Source organism: Coffea eugenioides, chromosome 2 (assembly GCF_003713205.1).
Source record: "Coffea eugenioides isolate CCC68of chromosome 2, Ceug_1.0, whole genome shotgun sequence".
Taxonomy (NCBI): Eukaryota; Viridiplantae; Streptophyta; class Magnoliopsida; order Gentianales; family Rubiaceae; genus Coffea; species Coffea eugenioides.
Genome location: NC_040036.1, coordinates 73,587,220 through 73,604,451, shown reverse-complemented (window position 1 = coordinate 73,604,451; position 17,232 = coordinate 73,587,220). Strand labels below are relative to the sequence as shown.

The 17,232-nt window shown below is 35.3% G+C and overlaps 3 protein-coding genes across 3 annotated transcripts; 2 read left to right on the top strand and 1 right to left on the bottom strand.

Moving 5' to 3' along the window:
- The first annotated feature begins 4,536 nt into the window (after positions 1-4,536).
- Positions 4,537-5,442, top strand: LOC113761496 (histone H2A.1). Its single transcript, XM_027304509.1, has 2 exons — positions 4,537-4,803; positions 4,890-5,442. The coding sequence occupies exons 1-2, from the start codon at positions 4,600-4,602 to the stop codon at positions 5,121-5,123; spliced, it is 438 nt and encodes a 145-aa protein (XP_027160310.1). The 5' UTR covers positions 4,537-4,599; the 3' UTR covers positions 5,124-5,442.
- Positions 5,443-6,600: 1,158 nt separating this feature from the next.
- On the top strand, positions 6,601-12,698 carry LOC113760447 (putative protease Do-like 14). Its single transcript, XM_027303018.1, has 11 exons — positions 6,601-6,682; positions 6,789-6,894; positions 7,305-7,421; positions 7,552-7,794; positions 7,868-7,995; positions 8,651-8,862; positions 9,111-9,192; positions 9,767-9,909; positions 11,234-11,354; positions 11,971-12,063; positions 12,422-12,698. The coding sequence occupies exons 1-11, from the start codon at positions 6,668-6,670 to the stop codon at positions 12,536-12,538; spliced, it is 1,377 nt and encodes a 458-aa protein (XP_027158819.1). The 5' UTR covers positions 6,601-6,667; the 3' UTR covers positions 12,539-12,698.
- Positions 12,699-12,879: 181 nt separating this feature from the next.
- LOC113760448 (4-hydroxy-tetrahydrodipicolinate synthase, chloroplastic-like) lies at positions 12,880-16,464 on the bottom strand. Its single transcript, XM_027303020.1, has 3 exons — positions 15,982-16,464; positions 14,956-15,039; positions 12,880-14,039 (listed from the first exon to the last, which is right to left on the bottom strand). Exons 1-3 carry the CDS (start codon positions 16,068-16,070, stop codon positions 13,112-13,114), a joined length of 1,101 nt encoding a protein of 366 aa, XP_027158821.1. The 5' UTR covers positions 16,071-16,464; the 3' UTR covers positions 12,880-13,111.
- Between the last annotated feature and the right edge of the window lie 768 nt (positions 16,465-17,232).

Here is a 17,232-nt window from a genome sequence, read left to right as displayed (position 1 = left end):
GTGTTAAAGACATCAAGGGGGATGGGTTTAAAGTCCAAAATTCTTGATCACTAATGGTGGAACCTCAATTCAACGCTAGATACAACATCTAGTCTTGAATTCAATGAGTGAAAGTACACCATTCTAGTGGTTGGTGCACTATGTGAAGTTTAGACATCCCAATGTTGAATAGTGCATGTTATTCTCGCCAATGCAAATGTAAGGATGAGTCATTGGACTCTTAACGAATCTTAAAAGTGCTATCTATGGCGGGGGCACTAAGATGTCGCCTATATGAATGTTGATTTTCGGCAAACCACAAAGTTAAGGACTTTACTTTGTAAACATTCATGAAAGGATAGTGATACAAGGCCGTAAAATGTATCGTTGAATAACTTATGGTTGTGCATTGCTCAGTGTGTGATGTGTTTATGAGGTTGGTCCAATGTCCAAGTGGTTCAAAGCTTGTCTACCATCTTGAAGGATTGATTTCAAAGAACCTTCACTAAGATAGTGGTTCAATCGAAAGACACCATTATTTATGCATATGAGTGTCAGATTATTTGGTGACCTTTTAGAAATCCATTTTCTAATTTTGAAAATGGCGGGGGATTGTTGGAAACTTTTCAAAATTTGTATGATGTACATACATGTAATTAATGTATATTCATTAATTTTTGGTACATGTATAGTATTGTGAATGTTTCTAAAATGTACATTCATTTATGAATGTATTCATGTATATGGGAATTATTGAATGAAAGGATAGATTCATGTTTTGATCTAATGATCATGAGATGTATGAATTAAAGTGCATGAATGTGTACACAATACTTTGAATCTATTCATACACAATACTTTGAATCTGTTCGTACAAGTATTTAATGGGATCTTTTGTTTCCCAAACAATCTTCCTATATAAAGAGGTCAAGTAGAGAGTGGTTGGCTGCAGAAAATCACTTTCCTACTATCCTTACTCTCTCATAAGCACTCCTTAGTTCACAAAGGGTTTGTCTTGCTTTGTGCAAGAGTTTAAGACAAACAAAACTTCATCTTATCCTAAAGGATATTTGTCCAAGGTTATTGCACGTTATACCGGACAAATAAAGCCTAAAGGAAAGTGATTTCTATCACGATTTGAAGCCAATTCTTGTTACAATATTTGCTAGTCCTTTACAATTTACCCAACACAATGCATTCCAGCACGACCTCTGATCCATAGAAAACATTTGACCTTAGGGGGCAGCAAATTTTTTTTTTCTGACGTAAGGGGTATTCTGACTTACACCAGACAAATTGAAAACAGCATGAGCTTCCAAATTCCTCCCCAGAATTTCTTATCATCCTTTTTTGTGAAGGTGATTCAACCTTACCATCCCAATTCTTCAAAAGGTCCATTAATTATCATTCAATATGCCGACTTCACAGAGAATTTTCCATCCTTGCTATACATATAATGCCAAACCAGCTCATCCTCCGGCCAAGAATCACAGAGGTATCAATATCACACAAAACGATCTCGGCCTCATGCATTGGGAAGACAGCTTTGATTAGAATAGTTCAGTTTGACAAGCTTGCTGCCTACTTGTCTGCATTAATACAACTATTACAGAATTAAGGAAATTAAGAAAGATGTTGCATTAAGGGTATCTAGTAGTATTACGAGTTTTACCAATGGTGGCGCCCTGCTGATATCCAGCAAATAATAGTACTATTAACTAGTGAATAAAGCATTCCTTGGAAATTAAGTTTTTTTTATTAAAACTAATGGAAGTAATTAAAGTTTATGATTTATTTGGCAAATAAAAAAAAGTGATTGGAAGTGACAGTTATTAGAAAGGGAAAATCGTCCAAAACGTCTCTCACATTTTGTAAAATGACTTTTTTCGTCCCTCACTTTTAAAAGTGTAATTTTATATCTCTTACATATTCACATCGGTCAAATTTAGTCCCTAACTAGATTTCCGATCATTTTTTGGCCGGAATCCATCATGTGCAAGGCACGTGATCATTTTTGAAGGGTAAATTTGTCAAATTATATTTTACATAATCTAATCTATAGTCCTCACATTTTATAAAAAACAAATTTTTTTCGTCCCTCCACATTTTATAAAATGATTTTTTTCATCCCTCATATTTCACAAAATGAATTTCTCCATCCCTCACATTTCAAAAAATGAATATTTTCATCCTTACTAAATATGTGTGTGAGGAAACCTAATAAAAAAAAAGTGTGTGAAATACATTTTGTTTAAACACATGTATATGTCTATTTGATTTTTGCTTAATATACAAATAGCATAAATATATGTATGTGTCTATTTGAATTTCACTTAAAAAATAATACGAATACCATATATTATACGTGATCATTTGATTTCATCCAGTATTAGCTAGTAAAAAATCTGGCATTCATTGTCAAGTTGGCCAACAAAGCTATTTTCGGTCAAAATACAATAAGAATATGCAAAATAAGGTTCTATTAGTAAATATTAGTCATAATCATACAAAAAGAGAAGATAGCCCACAAGTTGAGCCCAATTACATACATGTGTTTATGCTATTATTATTAAGTAAAATCAAATAGACATATACATGTGTTTAAAAAAAATGTATTCACACACATAATTAGTGAGAAATGAAAAATTCATTTTTTGAAATGTGAGGGATGGAGAAATTCATTTTGTGAAATGTGAGGGATGAAAAAATCATTTTATAAAATGTGAGGAACGAAAAAATTTATTTTATAAAATGTGGAGGACTATATATCAGATTATGTAAAATATAATTTGACAAATTTACCCTTAAAAAATGATTACGTGCCTTGCACATGATGGATTCCGGCCAAAAAATGATCGAAAATCTAGTTAGGGACTAAATTTGACCGATGTGAATATGTAAGGGATATAAAATTATACTTTTAAAAGTGAGGGACGAAAAAAGTTATTTTACAAAATGTGAGGGACGTTTTGGACGATTTTCCCTCTTAGAAATTAGTACTAAACTTAAACAAGTTCTATCTTTCATAAATCTTTATTCTTATGAGAGTAATATTAGAGAATCAAAAGATGACACAAAATTTTAACACCGAACTTCCGAATTGTCATCATTTACATATAGAAAGGTGTCGGACTAAGCAATCAATTATAACCATAATAGAGGTTGTTTAAAAATGTCCCAAAATGTTGTGCGCCATTAATTGAAATAAGGCACGCTAAAGCTTCAGTTTGACTAGCAAATATTGCATTGATTTTTTAGAACAATAATGCAAAATAATGCATGTTTGTTTCAAAAACATATTTTCATTGTGTACGTAAAATAAGCGACTTTTTTTTTAAAAAAAAGCACATGGACTAAGTGACAATTTAATTAAAAAATGCTAAAAGATTGCATTCCATGAGTATATTTTCTGAAACAATTAATTAATTTTGCAAATATGTTATTTTGAAAATCTTGGAAACATTTAGTTTGGTGTAAGAGTTTTCTTAATGGAAAATGTTTTTCCCATTTTCTTAATGGGAAATGATAAATGCTTTTTTTGAAAATATAATATTAAAAAAATTAAAGAAAATAGCAATCTCTTCATTCTTTTTGCAATTTGGTTTGACTTCCAATGCCATACTGTTGTACTACCATCGTTTTATGTCCATGCTACTTTTACTTTTTCTTGTTTAATGGTAACACTACATGATATTTCTTGGAAAACATTTTCAATCAAAAACGAAGACATGGAATATTATGGACTAGAATAAGCAAATGCAAAAAGCAAAAATGAATCGACTAAATATTCCACTTATAACTGATTTGAAACTCATAGCACAAATACATTTTTCTAAAAATTGTCTATTACACAAAACAAGCTAAAAACACGTGAAAAAGGGGAAAAAGACGGATTAAAATTTTGCATCCTCCATCTTCTGAAAACAACTCATCATAATTTATCTTTATACGTGAAAAACTTTATAACACAAACGAAAGCAAGTGAAATAACGGAGAAGGGAGGACAAAAAAGAAGTTGCTAATTATTGCATTTATTACCATATTCGATGGAAGTAAATGTCAAAATTTGTATATGTAACATGCATTTAAACGTGACGATGTATAAGTAATCAATAACTTGTACTATAAAAGATTTATCCTACAAAACTTATAGTAAGTAATTAATAACTTGGTGTGGATAAAAAGTTTGCACTTAGGGCTAGCATAGTACCGAAATTTTGAACTTTTTAAGAAAAAGTTAGTTTATTTCAATTTTCAACTTCCCGCCTCGATTAAAATTAAACTAATTATCGCTTAACAAAATCTCCCTCCCCGACTCATTCCCACTGTCGGGGAGGCCCCACATATGGTTCGATGCAATTCCATTGGTCGCTTTACAAAGCATCAGATCGCCGACCTGTCATTTCTCCACTATCCGATTAAACTCCCCAGGACCCAATCTGATGGTCCAAACTAATAATTCACCCGGATCGCCAGCGTGGCACTCCCATCCCAATCCAAACCCCGGCCTATATATTCCCCCTGTCCCCCGTTCCCCGCTCCCTTCTCACATCAAAATTCAAAAAAAAAAAAAATCGCTGGAAAATTTCCATTTGAAAAAAAAAATTTCCTGAAGAAGAAATGGACGCAACAAAGCCAACCAAGGGCGCCGGTGGAAGAAAGGGTGGCGAGAGGAAGAAGGCGGTTACAAAATCCGTCAAAGCAGGGCTCCAGTTTCCAGTGGGTCGCATCGCCCGATTTCTGAAAAAAGGTCGTTATGCTCAGCGCACCGGTATCGGCGCTCCCATCTACATGGCCGCCGTTCTCGAGTACCTCGCCGCTGAGGTAAATGCTATCAATATGAATATTCTCTCTTTCGTGGTTTTTTTTAAATCTTTTATTAATTTTGTTTCGGATTTGTTGATCTTTAGGTGTTGGAATTGGCTGGGAATGCGGCTAGGGATAACAAGAAGAACAGGATAAACCCTAGGCACGTGCTGTTGGCGGTGAGGAACGACGAAGAATTGGGGAAATTGCTGCAAGGGGTGACGATTGCGAGCGGTGGAGTTTTGCCGAATATAAATCCGGTTCTGTTGCCGAAGAAGACCGCTGCTTCGGAGGAGAAGGCGGCGACTAAGCAGTCCAAGTCTCCAAAGAAAGCTTAGATTTGGGTTCTGAGCAGTAGAATAAATAGCAAAAAAAAAAAAGGAATATGGGTTTTTAGCTATTTTAGGTAGTTTTGTTTAGTAAGTGGAGAAAGGTTCTGTTTTTGTTTTTGGGACTGAAAATGAAATGAAAGTGGACCGGGGGGGATCATTGTACTTATTATTGTGGTTCTTTTTGTTCAGACTTGTTACAACACAAGTCAAGTCATATTACCAGTTCATGTACTTCTGGTTTCCTCTCTTTCTGTATTACCAGTTCATGTACTTGTACTTCTGGTTTCCTCTCTTTCTGTATCAAAAGATAGAGATTAGCAACTGATCGCTAACTAGGCTTGTCTTCAACCAGAAAACTGGAGGATTATTGTTTGTTTTTGCATCACAGAAAAAGTAAAAAAAGAAAGAAAAAAACTGTGTAGGAGAGAGAGAGGCGAATGATTAAGAGGTCAATGGGGGGAGTGTTTTGGGGGAAGATTAGAAACACTTATCCATGTAGTTAGGCCTTTCTGTTGTGTTTTATCGAATGTAGATCATACTGTTCAAATTGGCATTTCATAAAGTCTCATCTTTGGTTATTTGAGGTTGTGATAGATTATAAAGAAGTGTTTTTTGAGTTACTATAAAAGTTGGATTCTTGAACTATGGATTAAACATCTTAGAAGTAAATATTATATAGAGATGAATACTCAAATTTCTTGCTCTAATTAGGGCTTTGGCCATGGCCATTCAGGAAGTTATACTTTATGAATTAGTCCAAAAACTAGATGTGTTTAACTGATTTTTTTTTTTTGTATGATTAAATCTAATTTTAATTTTTTTTTGAAATTAGATACGTTTAGTCTGATGGTGATTTAGTTTTTTTTTTTTTTGGTTTTTTCATCTTTTATTGAGCATTCTTTCTTAGTGTAGGTTGGAGTAGAAATAAGAGTAAATTAAGTTGGTTGTTGTCGTTTTATAAAAAAAAAATATAATTATGTAATTAAAAATTGAATTCTTATTTTTGTGAGTCTATCCAAAATTGTTGAGAGAAGAATAAATATGACAAATGTGATTTGAAAGTTTTAGTGAAAAGCTAAACAAAATAATAATAATAATAATAATAATAATAAGCTCTAATATTATTCGTGTATAAGATCATGATTATGAAATATTTGACTTTGGATAAGAATTCAAAAGTCACTTGAATATGAATGACCTGAAAATTGTACTACTTCTTTAGTAACTATTTCAAGGAGAAAAAAAAAACGGAAGGAATGACATTGCAGGCAGCGGGCTACAGTGGAAGGTTCATTAATGACAACGACCTGGGCCTAAAAAACTAACATATGGGCTAACTTAGTTGGCTAGCTTGGTCTATCTCCATCTGTCTTGGGCTCCAAACAAAACGAAAAGCCCACGTTCATATGTTCTTCAAATAAACCATGTACGTTTTTTTTTTTTTTTTTTTTTTTAAGTATAACAAGAAAACTCCAATCAGCGCTGGGTTTTATGCCGGGGGTTTTATTCTTCAAATTCAGAGCTTTATCAAGCCAACTACAGCTACAGTAATGAGATATCTTCTGGTATTCTTATTAACTTTGATTAATTTTTCTAACTATTCTTTGATAATTCTTGGGATGTATTTGAATAGACAATTCTGTTCTTATTTTTATTTTGTACATTTTGCAGAGAAAAGTTCCCTTTTCTGATAGAAATAGAAGGTCTCTCCTGCGGATACTGGCATTAGGCTCAGTTGGGTCTGGATTATTCTTCTTGAAAGATGGAACGGATTCGAGTAAGTAGAATTTGTTTTGCAATATACTTAATAGTTTTCGAGTCGGGTTTTTGATCAATGTTTGAAAACTTGGAAAATGATTGCTGTAATTGCATTCGTCAAAGGAGGGAAAAAGATTATATTTTTAGGTATTTTCTGGACCAACAATACAATTAGCTGCCAAAATCAGAGTCCCTTTTCAGACCAGATTGCCCTGATGCCAAAATTTGTCTGGGAATTTTAACTTTTTGAGTTGGGTTTTTGATTCAATGCTGCAAAAATTGGCGTACTGTAGTTTGTTTCCTCCTGAATGATTTACAAGACAAATGATTCTGTTTCTATATAGTGCATTTCTGGAAGAAGGAAGAAGATGACAGTAGTTAGGTAATGTCTAAGCTAACATGGTCATTATGATTGGCTAATGATCGCAGGGGCATCAGTATCCATATCGGTTCCTGTACATGAGTCATTGAGTTGGCAGTGGAGGAATTTGCAAGAACAAACTCCTAATCCAGCTTTTGTTTCTTCGGATCAGAATGTCCAGCATCGTAAGTGTGATTTCTAATTACAACTCATACTCAAACTTTTAAGCTCCTGCTTCCTTTCTTTCTTTCTTTTGGAAAAAACCTCGTTCTGTATTGATTTGTACTGTTATCTGATTATACAACATGATCGTAGGAATTCTTCCATTATGTTTGTCTAGAACTGGCGCGGACCCATCATGGGATGTGAAGAAGGAATTTTGGAAGGGAACTGGGGATGGTGAGAAAGGTTTTAATCAATCATCGGATATAAAGAAAGAAGCTACTGGGGATGTTGGGGATGTTCCGAAGCATTCTTGTAATTGTTTGGGACAAGATACCATAGCTAATGCGGCTGCTAAGATTGGGCCTGCTGTTGTCAATTTATCAGTTCTTCAGGGTAATGTCACAGAATTGAAAATTATTGTCACATAGTATTTCTCTATGTAATCCTTGAGGTTCTATTTACATAGGTTTCCATGGGATAGCAGTTGGAAAGAGTATAGGATCTGGAACCATAATAGATGCTGATGGCACCATCTTAACCTGTGCGCATGTGGTTGTTGATTTTCAAGGGCTGCGCTCTTTGTCAAAAGGGAAGGTTTGTGAATTGATCTAGTCCTTTGATTTCTTACTAAGTGGAAATTACTTGTATTATTTGTTACAGAACTTTCTTCTCTGTAGTTTTAGTCTCCTGGATCCACTCTAGATTCAATATATGATAAAGATAGCTCTTCAATGCAATAGTAGAATCTTAAACCAGTGTGCCATTCATTCCCTATGTGGCTTACATTATGCTGTAATACACTTGAAGGCGGATTTTATTAAGAATGCACAAGCTCCTATCATGCCATTTTCATTTTACTACCTTTAAATTGCATGGTTGAGGGATTTTGTAATTTTAGTGGTGGTCATATTATCTGCAGCACATTGTTTTGGCGGAAAATGAGAATTAGCAATAGAATGATGCCATTAAGTTGCCCAATGGCTTCATCTGTTAAGGAGACTAATTCAAGAAATTTTGTTGAGATTTTCACAATTTCAATGGAGTCTTAAAAGTCTTATAATTGAATGAAGCAATTTAGTTGTTTATAGAGTGGAATTCTAATTGACTTGGATATGAGAAATAGTTTTATTTACCTCAAAACAAGATTGTGAGTTTGAGAGAAACCTTGTCAGGTATTCAGAGTCAACACCATTAAACAAGTAATGAATTGTTCTGTATGCAATTTTGAGTAAAAAACTTGATGATGCAGGTTGATGTGACTTTGCAAGATGGTCGGACATATGAGGGTACAGTGGTGAATGCTGATCTACAATCTGATATAGCAATTGTCAAGATCAAGTCTAAAACACCTTTGCCAACAGCAAAACTGGGTTCTTCAAGTAAGCTTAGGCCAGGTGATTGGGTAGTTGCCTTGGGTTGTCCTCTCACTCTCCAAAATACTGTTACAGCTGGTATTGTAAGGTATTGACTAGTAAGTAGCCTGCTTCTGACAAACTGCTATTGTACTAGGTGTAACTCAAACGACTAATACTTTTCAAGGGTATAGTTTGTCTTCACAGCATCACACTTATTCATACCGGTTGCTGTGCACACTTATACACATACTTATCACCTGTGTGTTGTTCTCATCATGGTGGTAGCAGATCATCTTGGTATTGTTGTTTAGTGACTGCATGGTTTTTTATTTTCTTGCTACCTCTTCCATATAGTTGTGTTGATCGTAAAAGCAGTGATTTGGGTCTTGGAGGAATGCGAAGAGAGTACTTACAGACTGATTGTGCAATCAATGAGGTAAATGATGTAGTTATATCTCTTCCATTATTCGATTTTTGAAAACAGGCACATGGTTGAATACGTACCTTACTTGATCAAAGTCACATATAATAGCGTTGTCTTAAGCTGCTAATTTTCCCGATTTTATTCTGTGAACACATAATCTCCATCTAGTTGGAGTTTTTCCAGATAGCATCTTTGTTGTTGCAACAAAGGGATTTGGATGGTACTTCTTACCTATGTTATGGAGTTCTCATAATCTTCGAATTCCTGAGGCTTTGCAATGTCAGATGCGCCTAAACATTTCTCTGAAGTTTTGAGATGAAAGAAAGATAATGTTAAGTATCTTGCTTCAGGTTTTACTGGCAATTTAAGTGGCTGGGTTTAGCATTTGTCCCTCCAGGCAAGGTTCTTGGTTTGGAATTTTAACCTCACTGTTGACTCGATCAATATAACAATGGAACAATTTCAAGTGAAAAATTTTGAGTTTAATTCTAGTTTCTACCATGTTGGAATTTGGTGTGGTTGTTTATTTTGAACTCCTCGATGTTATTAACCTAAATTATGCGAATTTGTTTTCCTGATTGTGCAGGGCAATTCTGGTGGACCTCTTGTAAATGTCAATGGAGAAGTGGTTGGTGTTAATATCATGAAAGTATCGGGAGCTCATGGATTAAGCTTTGCTGTTCCAGTCGATGCTGTCTGCAAAATAATAGAGCACTTCAAGACAAAAGGGTATTTAAGAGTTGCATGAAACTGAAAATTTCACGTGCTAAATTGTGTATCCTCTTGTTGTTTCAATTTATTCAAAGTTATTTGTTTTTCTATCATTTGTTACACACACAATTAAGGACACAATGAGAGATATCTGAACAAACATAATGTGGCCCACTTGTCTATTTGGATATAAAGAGATTGATGAAGGGATAGGGCTTGATGAAGATAAAATGGTCCTTAATGTGGTAGCGTGGTAAAATTTGAGAAAGTGTTGGGAATAGTGAAACGCGTAAAGATGGTGAGGGAACTTCTGATGGTAATGCGGATGAAATTGAGAAGGTTAAGTGTTGGGTCCTTGTAGTGCTTGTTATCCAGGGGAAAATGAGGATTTTGGGTTTATTGTGGTGAATAAAGCGTAACCATAAGTGTAGGTTTTCTGATGGAGCAATTTTACAATAAATTAGGAACAATGGGAATGATGAGGTGTGAAAAAATTGCGAGGAGGTTTATAGGTGTGCAGTAGAAGTAATTAAGAAGGTCAAGTATGACAGCAGTAGTGGTGTTGATAATCCATGGGTGGTGGAAGTTCTTTGATGCAAATTGGATTTTGGAAATAGAGACATCTGAGCAAGGGATTTGAATTAAGTGTAATGAGAAGGTTCAGAATAGTAGCAAGGAGGCTTCTTGTTGTAATGACAATGATAAAACTGGGGACTTTGAGAATAAAAGTATTGGTGATGGTTGGGATCAGTATTATAAGGAAGTTCTTAGAAGAAGGCATGAATTGCTAGTCTAAAAGATGGAAAAAGGTAATAATATTGGCGGATTTTTTTTGGGTTTTTGGGGGGGGGGGGGGGGGGCGTCGGCAATCTGGGTACAAAGGATCTGTGTGGAGTAGCTTTGGCAGATATTTTGGGGAAAGTGAATGATGGCAGCAAAGATGTGGATATTTTGGAGGCAGCAAAGAGGTGGGATACAACCATTTTTTTTTTCAGAGGAGGTGGATGTGACAGCTATTTGAAAAAAGAAAACTTTTCGGATCTTAAATGTTTTACTGATTTTGTTGAACAGATTGTACAAACATCATATTGCCTGCTTAGCTAAAAACACAGGTTTTGATGCTGGCACCCTCTGTCTCTCCTGATTTCATTTTCTGCACAGTTTTAATATGTGTAATTGTTGAATGTTCATAGGACTGCCATACTGAACTGATCAATTAGCTTAGTTTGTGACCAATGCTAACCCTTCTTATAAATTTGTTAAACTTAGGTGGATGCCTTTGTTTTGTATCAGAGATCTTTCTTTACAGGTACATGACACTGTTTTTTTTTTAATTATATAGGAGGGTTGTACGACCTTGGCTGGGTTTAAAAATGATTGATCTCAATGAGATGATTGTTGCTCAACTTAAGGAAAAAGATGCTGCATTACCAAATGTCACAACGGGTATTCTTGTACCAATGGTATGCTTCTTTAATGGTATTTTTTTGAAATTTATTTTCATTTTGTTTGGGATTTTTTTTTTAGCTTTTTAGGACAAGGGGATTGAATGTCTTAATTTGCAACTATAATGTCATGGAAGGTCCTTTGTATTCATATGCTAGATCTAGTAATAGATAGACTTACCTCTGTGTATATTTGTGTGATTGCATAGACTTATGCTTGTACATATATACTGCAGAATTTGATGCATACTTCTGAGGTTTCTTAAGAATACAATAGAGTTCTCTGTTTCTGATGATTGACGGCATCAATGGATTGCTATCGTGCTGAAATGCTAGGGGAATGCTAACCTCTTTTTGGGTTCTGAAAAGCTGTTTCAAGATTCTTTTTTATCTCCTCCCGTACTCCTTTGCTTAGCACAAAAAAAGACAGCTTACCTTTTGGCCACATATATGTCCTTCTGGGTTTGCACATGAGTTATGAGTGGTGAAGGATTATGTTGCTTACCAGTATTTATCAATATGCCACAATTTTACACAAATGCCAAACATTCTCAGCAGCATACAATGAAAAGACTATGAACTCCGTGTTTCTGTCTTTCTAAGTCTCATGAGAGTTTATGTTTATTAAAACCAGGTAACTCCGGGATCACCTGCTGATCGTGCTGGATTTCTTCCAGGTGATATTGTAGTGGAATTTGATGGAAAGAGTGTTACAATGATTAAGGAGGTAACAAGGTCCTTGCCAATGTGGAATAGCATTGATTTTTGTTCTTACATGCAAGACCTACTTGTTAAGGCTATCCATCTTGGAGATTTGAAATCCTATTTACATACTTTTGGTTGATAGCCTTCATTAGAAAATCTGATTCTTAAATTGCATTGATGTATTCTCTCTAATATCTTTTTTTTTTTTTTGAGGGTTTCTCTCTAATATCTTTAAAATACTAGACATATTTATAGGTTGCGCAAACTCATTGCAATGCATGCAAAAGATTTTAAAAAATTCGAACTAAGGAACTTCGACTTGAGATCTTTTTATGTGGTCTTTAGTATTTGATCATGGCTGTTTGTTGCTTCTTTTGCAGATCATTGAAATAATGGGAGACAAAGTTGGAAAGCCTTTGAAGGTGGTTGTGAAAAGAGCAAAGGATAAAACTGTTACTTTGACTGTGATTCCGGAGGAAGCTAACCCAGACATGTGAAGAGACGGGATAGCTACCTCCTTTTTACTTTGTGCACTATGCTGCATATTTCTGTCTCTCATGAGCAGATAGTTTCTCTTGTTCTTTTATTTCCTATAGTTTTTCGTCCTTTAAAAATCCAAATCTAGTCATTTTTGGAATATGATTAAAATTTCAAGAATTGGTTGATATCTCTCAAGTCTCTAACAGCGAGAATTAAAGGTTTATACTTTCTAATGTTGCTTAGTGTTGGATATAATGGAAACTACTTTTGTTTACTCAAGTTTTAACTTTTTCTTCCGTTCCCTTTTCATTAGTTTGTATGATTGTATCACAAGAAAAAAAATAGTGAATTACAAAAATGGCAAGGTAATTTGGTGGTTATTGAAGGAAATGGTTCTCTTGTACATAGTTCTGCCTTCAGCTTTTGGACACATTTTCGAGTGCAATGCTGGCAATTAATTTATACCAAAACCCAAAAAAAGGAAAGAAAATTCCAAACTTGCCATTAAAATCTAGCAGGAAATACACAGAGGAACAACGTACAGGCACAAACGAAGAGCAAAACCAAAATCCAAATCTTGATACTACCAGCTAATATCGCCCCACCAAAATGAAGTCGTCATCATCTAAAGCCTGAACATCTCTCTCCCCCACAAAATGTTGCCGTCCAATCTCTTTCACCATATTCACGAACTCCAGCCTTTCTGACAAAGGAAGAGGGAGATATGGCAAGCGAAAAACTGGTCTCACAACACCAAGCTGAGCAAGAGCAGTGTTCAAACCAATGGGGTTTGGTTCCTTAAAAAGCCATTCAATGAGAGGCATAAGCTTTGAATTTAGAGCCGGGTTCTTCCCAGCAAACATGAGTTCTCTCATTAGACCAGGAACCAGGTTGCTGGTAACAGAAATCACACCTGTGGCATCATGATCCCACCTAGAATCATGGCACTGATCATCATTGCCACTCCAGACGACAATCCCCTTACTTGTATAGTGTTCAACCCTATCATTTCCAACACATTCTTTGACACCTGCCAGGTTAGGGCTCTCTGCAGCAGCAAAAATCACCGATGGTGGAATATCTTGGCCAGTACGGGATGGCACATTGTATATGATTGTAGGGCCCATAGGAAGTACACTATCAAAGTGAGATATCATGCCCTCTATGGAAGTTTTACCATAGTAAGGATTAATGTGAAGAGCTGCATGCATGCCAACAGCAAAACCTTGTTCTGTGGCATGGATGGCTTCCCTTGTAGAGTTGCTCCCAGTGTTTCCTATGACTTTGATTGACCCACCAAAGCAGTTAACTGTGTGACCAATAAGCATAATATGTTCATCCCAGCTCATTAATTGACCTTCGCCAGTAGTCCCACCAACAATCACACCCTCAACTCCATTTTCAATTTGCATGTTCACTAAGGAGTCATAAGCCTCGAGGTCAAACCTGCCATCTGGTAGATATGGTGTTTTAATGGCTGTAATCAGTCTCAGAGACTTAATATCCTCAGCAAAAGTCCTGGCACACATACAATACAAAGTGATACATCATTAGCAGCGCTGGAACCCCCACCTTTCTCTCTCTCTCTTCCTCCCTCCCTCTCTCCAAAAGGACAACTTCATTAGTTTCTCAGTCTATACAGAGCTTTTTTACTTCAATAAAGTCAGCAAGCAATCCCAAATATGTAGACAAGCTACAAGCATTCTCTACAATTTGACTTAATCTTTTTGTTAACTTCCTACATACTACAGCAATCACAGACAACTCTGATTTGGTACCTCATGCTCCATGTATAAAGCACATAGACATGCATGCATAAAACCTGGATTAATATAAGTAGATGAAACCAATCCATGTGTCGCGCAAACATTAATTCCTTATACTTTGTTGGTTACCAGCATCAACGCCATTAGCAGCTAAGCAGCCTGACTAAAACGTTTGCATGCAAGCTTTCATATTTTTATTACTACACTGATAATGTAATAATGCTTTGTGACAATCTGCGCATAGAAAATTTTTAAAAACTAGCAGACAAACTTTTCTACTACTGCCCTTTTGAATCATAAGCATCTCTGAGAAAGAACATTTTTGAAATCACCAGATTAGGGAGTGGGAGTGATTCCAAATAAAATTCGTTCATTCAAGCAAATATGCTATTTCAATCTAAACTTACGCCATATAATATATCAAAATACCCTGGACCAGTCTTAAGTTTATTTCTAGTCAATCATCCCTGTAATACCACCTTCATCTCCCCTTCTAGCACAATAAATTGATAGTTCAGAAGAAAGAGATGCAAGACATAAATATCTTTGAAAAAAAAAACTCGTTCCAGAATGTAAAATGCTCCTGCATATTTCAACTGTTACCCAAATTCTAAATTCAAGACACTTGATGAAAATAAAGAGAATAAAGATTAAGTCATAATTCAAACCTATTCTTAACTTCAAAACTGCGCATTGGGAGATGAAAACTAGAAATAACAGCTGCTTCAGGAGACCTCCACCTTGCATTCCTCCTGCTTGACAGAAACAGTAGTAGGTATTAGGTAGAATAAAAATCCTGGCTGCAAGAAGATGGACTTCTGCAATTACTTATCATGCTAAGCAGTAGGAAAAAGTCATAGCTATTCTCCACAACTTCATCTTCATTGAAACAGGTTAATAGCTCCCAAGAACACATAAAGAACGGCAAACACATACAGAACTAAACTATGGTTAACCTACTTGCCCGGTTGCCCTAATATGTTTGTCATACAAGCGGGATCATATTTATTCACCATTACCTACGTTAGCTATGGGAAAGGGAACAATGATTTCTCATGTCTTGGTAATCAGTTCCATAGAAGTAATTTCTGCCCTCTACCATTTCCAATGCTTCCTACAACTGACGACAGAAACCCCCAAAGAAACAAGCTGGAAGGTATACCCACAAACAAGCATCATTGCACATAGGATAAAATTTTGACCATCAAATGCGTGAAGCCATGTTCTGCAATCAAAGATTCATTCCATTTTCTTGACAATCACTTGTGCAGAATCAAAGTGAAACCTGTAAGCCACTCCTTTTACATACTAACGCAAATCACAACACATCTTATGACAAGTTTAGTCATGGGACATCTTTCAGGAACATATTTTATAAGTCTTGATATATAAAGAGACCACAAGGTCATGAAACAAATCATCAAAAGTTGTTTTAAGTGATTATGTTATGCCATCAGTAGGTAACATTTTCTGCTTTTCTCAAAACACCCGTATCCTATATAATTCTGCAGACACTCACTTTAATGAGATGATAGATAAAGTTCTATACGCAAAAGAAATGAAATATAAACATGTATTAGGCCAGTGATAAAACGAGTACATTATAAAAAAGATTGTAGCTTTGTTGAAATTTTTATAATGAGCGGAAATTAGAAAAGATAAATAAGACAAGGACTCTGATTAGATTATTAAACCTTTTATAGATAATGGGACGAGGCAAATTGAATGGAGATGAGTCCCTCAGGCTCTTTAAGGCTGGCAATTGTTGGTAAACAGTTGACATCTCAACAAGGTAGAGAAATCCCACAAATTGACTGATAAAATAAGCAAAAAACCGGCAGACTTTCTGGAATTATTATATATATTTTTTGAAGGAATAAAGGGGTAATTTTATCTTCAGAAATATGCGATGATCGTAATAATAGACGTTGTAATGGGAATGCCGGTGGATGTAGTGATGATGGGATTGGAGGTGGTGGAGAGATGGAAATTGGCGGCGGAGGTTTGGGCCGGGGTGATGGGAGAGGGCATTTCGTCGGATTCCGGCAAGAATAACACGCGAGCAAATGACGGCGGCGCAGCGGCGGCGAAATGAAGCGCTGGGGAGATTGTGGCTGAGAGCGCTGTGAAAGGTAGGAGGAGGTGGTGCGAGGACTAGGGTTTTTGAATAATTTGGATGCTGATATTAGTTTACTGCAATTTAATAAAGGAGGTGGTGCGAGGGCCCTCTGGTATTTATTTTTCAATAGAAGTTAAATTTAAAATTTGTGAAAGTATTTAAATGTAAAGATACATATAATAAATAAATGTGATATGTACATATACTACATACTAAATTAATATTTAATTTAGGTATATATATATATATATATATATATATATATATATCTAGTTAGAGAAATCTTTTAATAAAAGTTCCTTTCGATTACAATAATATTTTGAAAAAAAAATTAATGTAACATTTTTTGTAAGATGGGATTATATGTGATATAAAAATGTGATAAAGATGTAAGAAAGATTTTTGTGGGAAATCCAAAGTTCCGAACAAGGCCAATTTTTAGTGTGGAAATTTGATTGCTGACAGTTTTTGTCCAAACATTTTCTAGAGTGTTGACTGGGTTGGCACGTGGTGATTGGTGAGTGGCTTTCTGTGGAAAATGGGACGCAAGAAACTTTTGAATAGTTACAAAAGATTTCACTCTCAAGATTGACCAAAAACAGATAGTTGTAACTACAAAATAATTTAAAAAGATTTCTCAACTCTCATGCAGTTAGGTAATTCAAGTTTTGTGCTATAAAATTAATGAAATGATAAGTGCAGATGTTACATTCATTTCTTAAAAAAGATACATTAGAATATTTATTCTCCTACCCACAAACAAGGGTAATTGATAAATTTATGTATGCTCTCATAGTTTATTAGTTCATATATGAAACTATTCAAT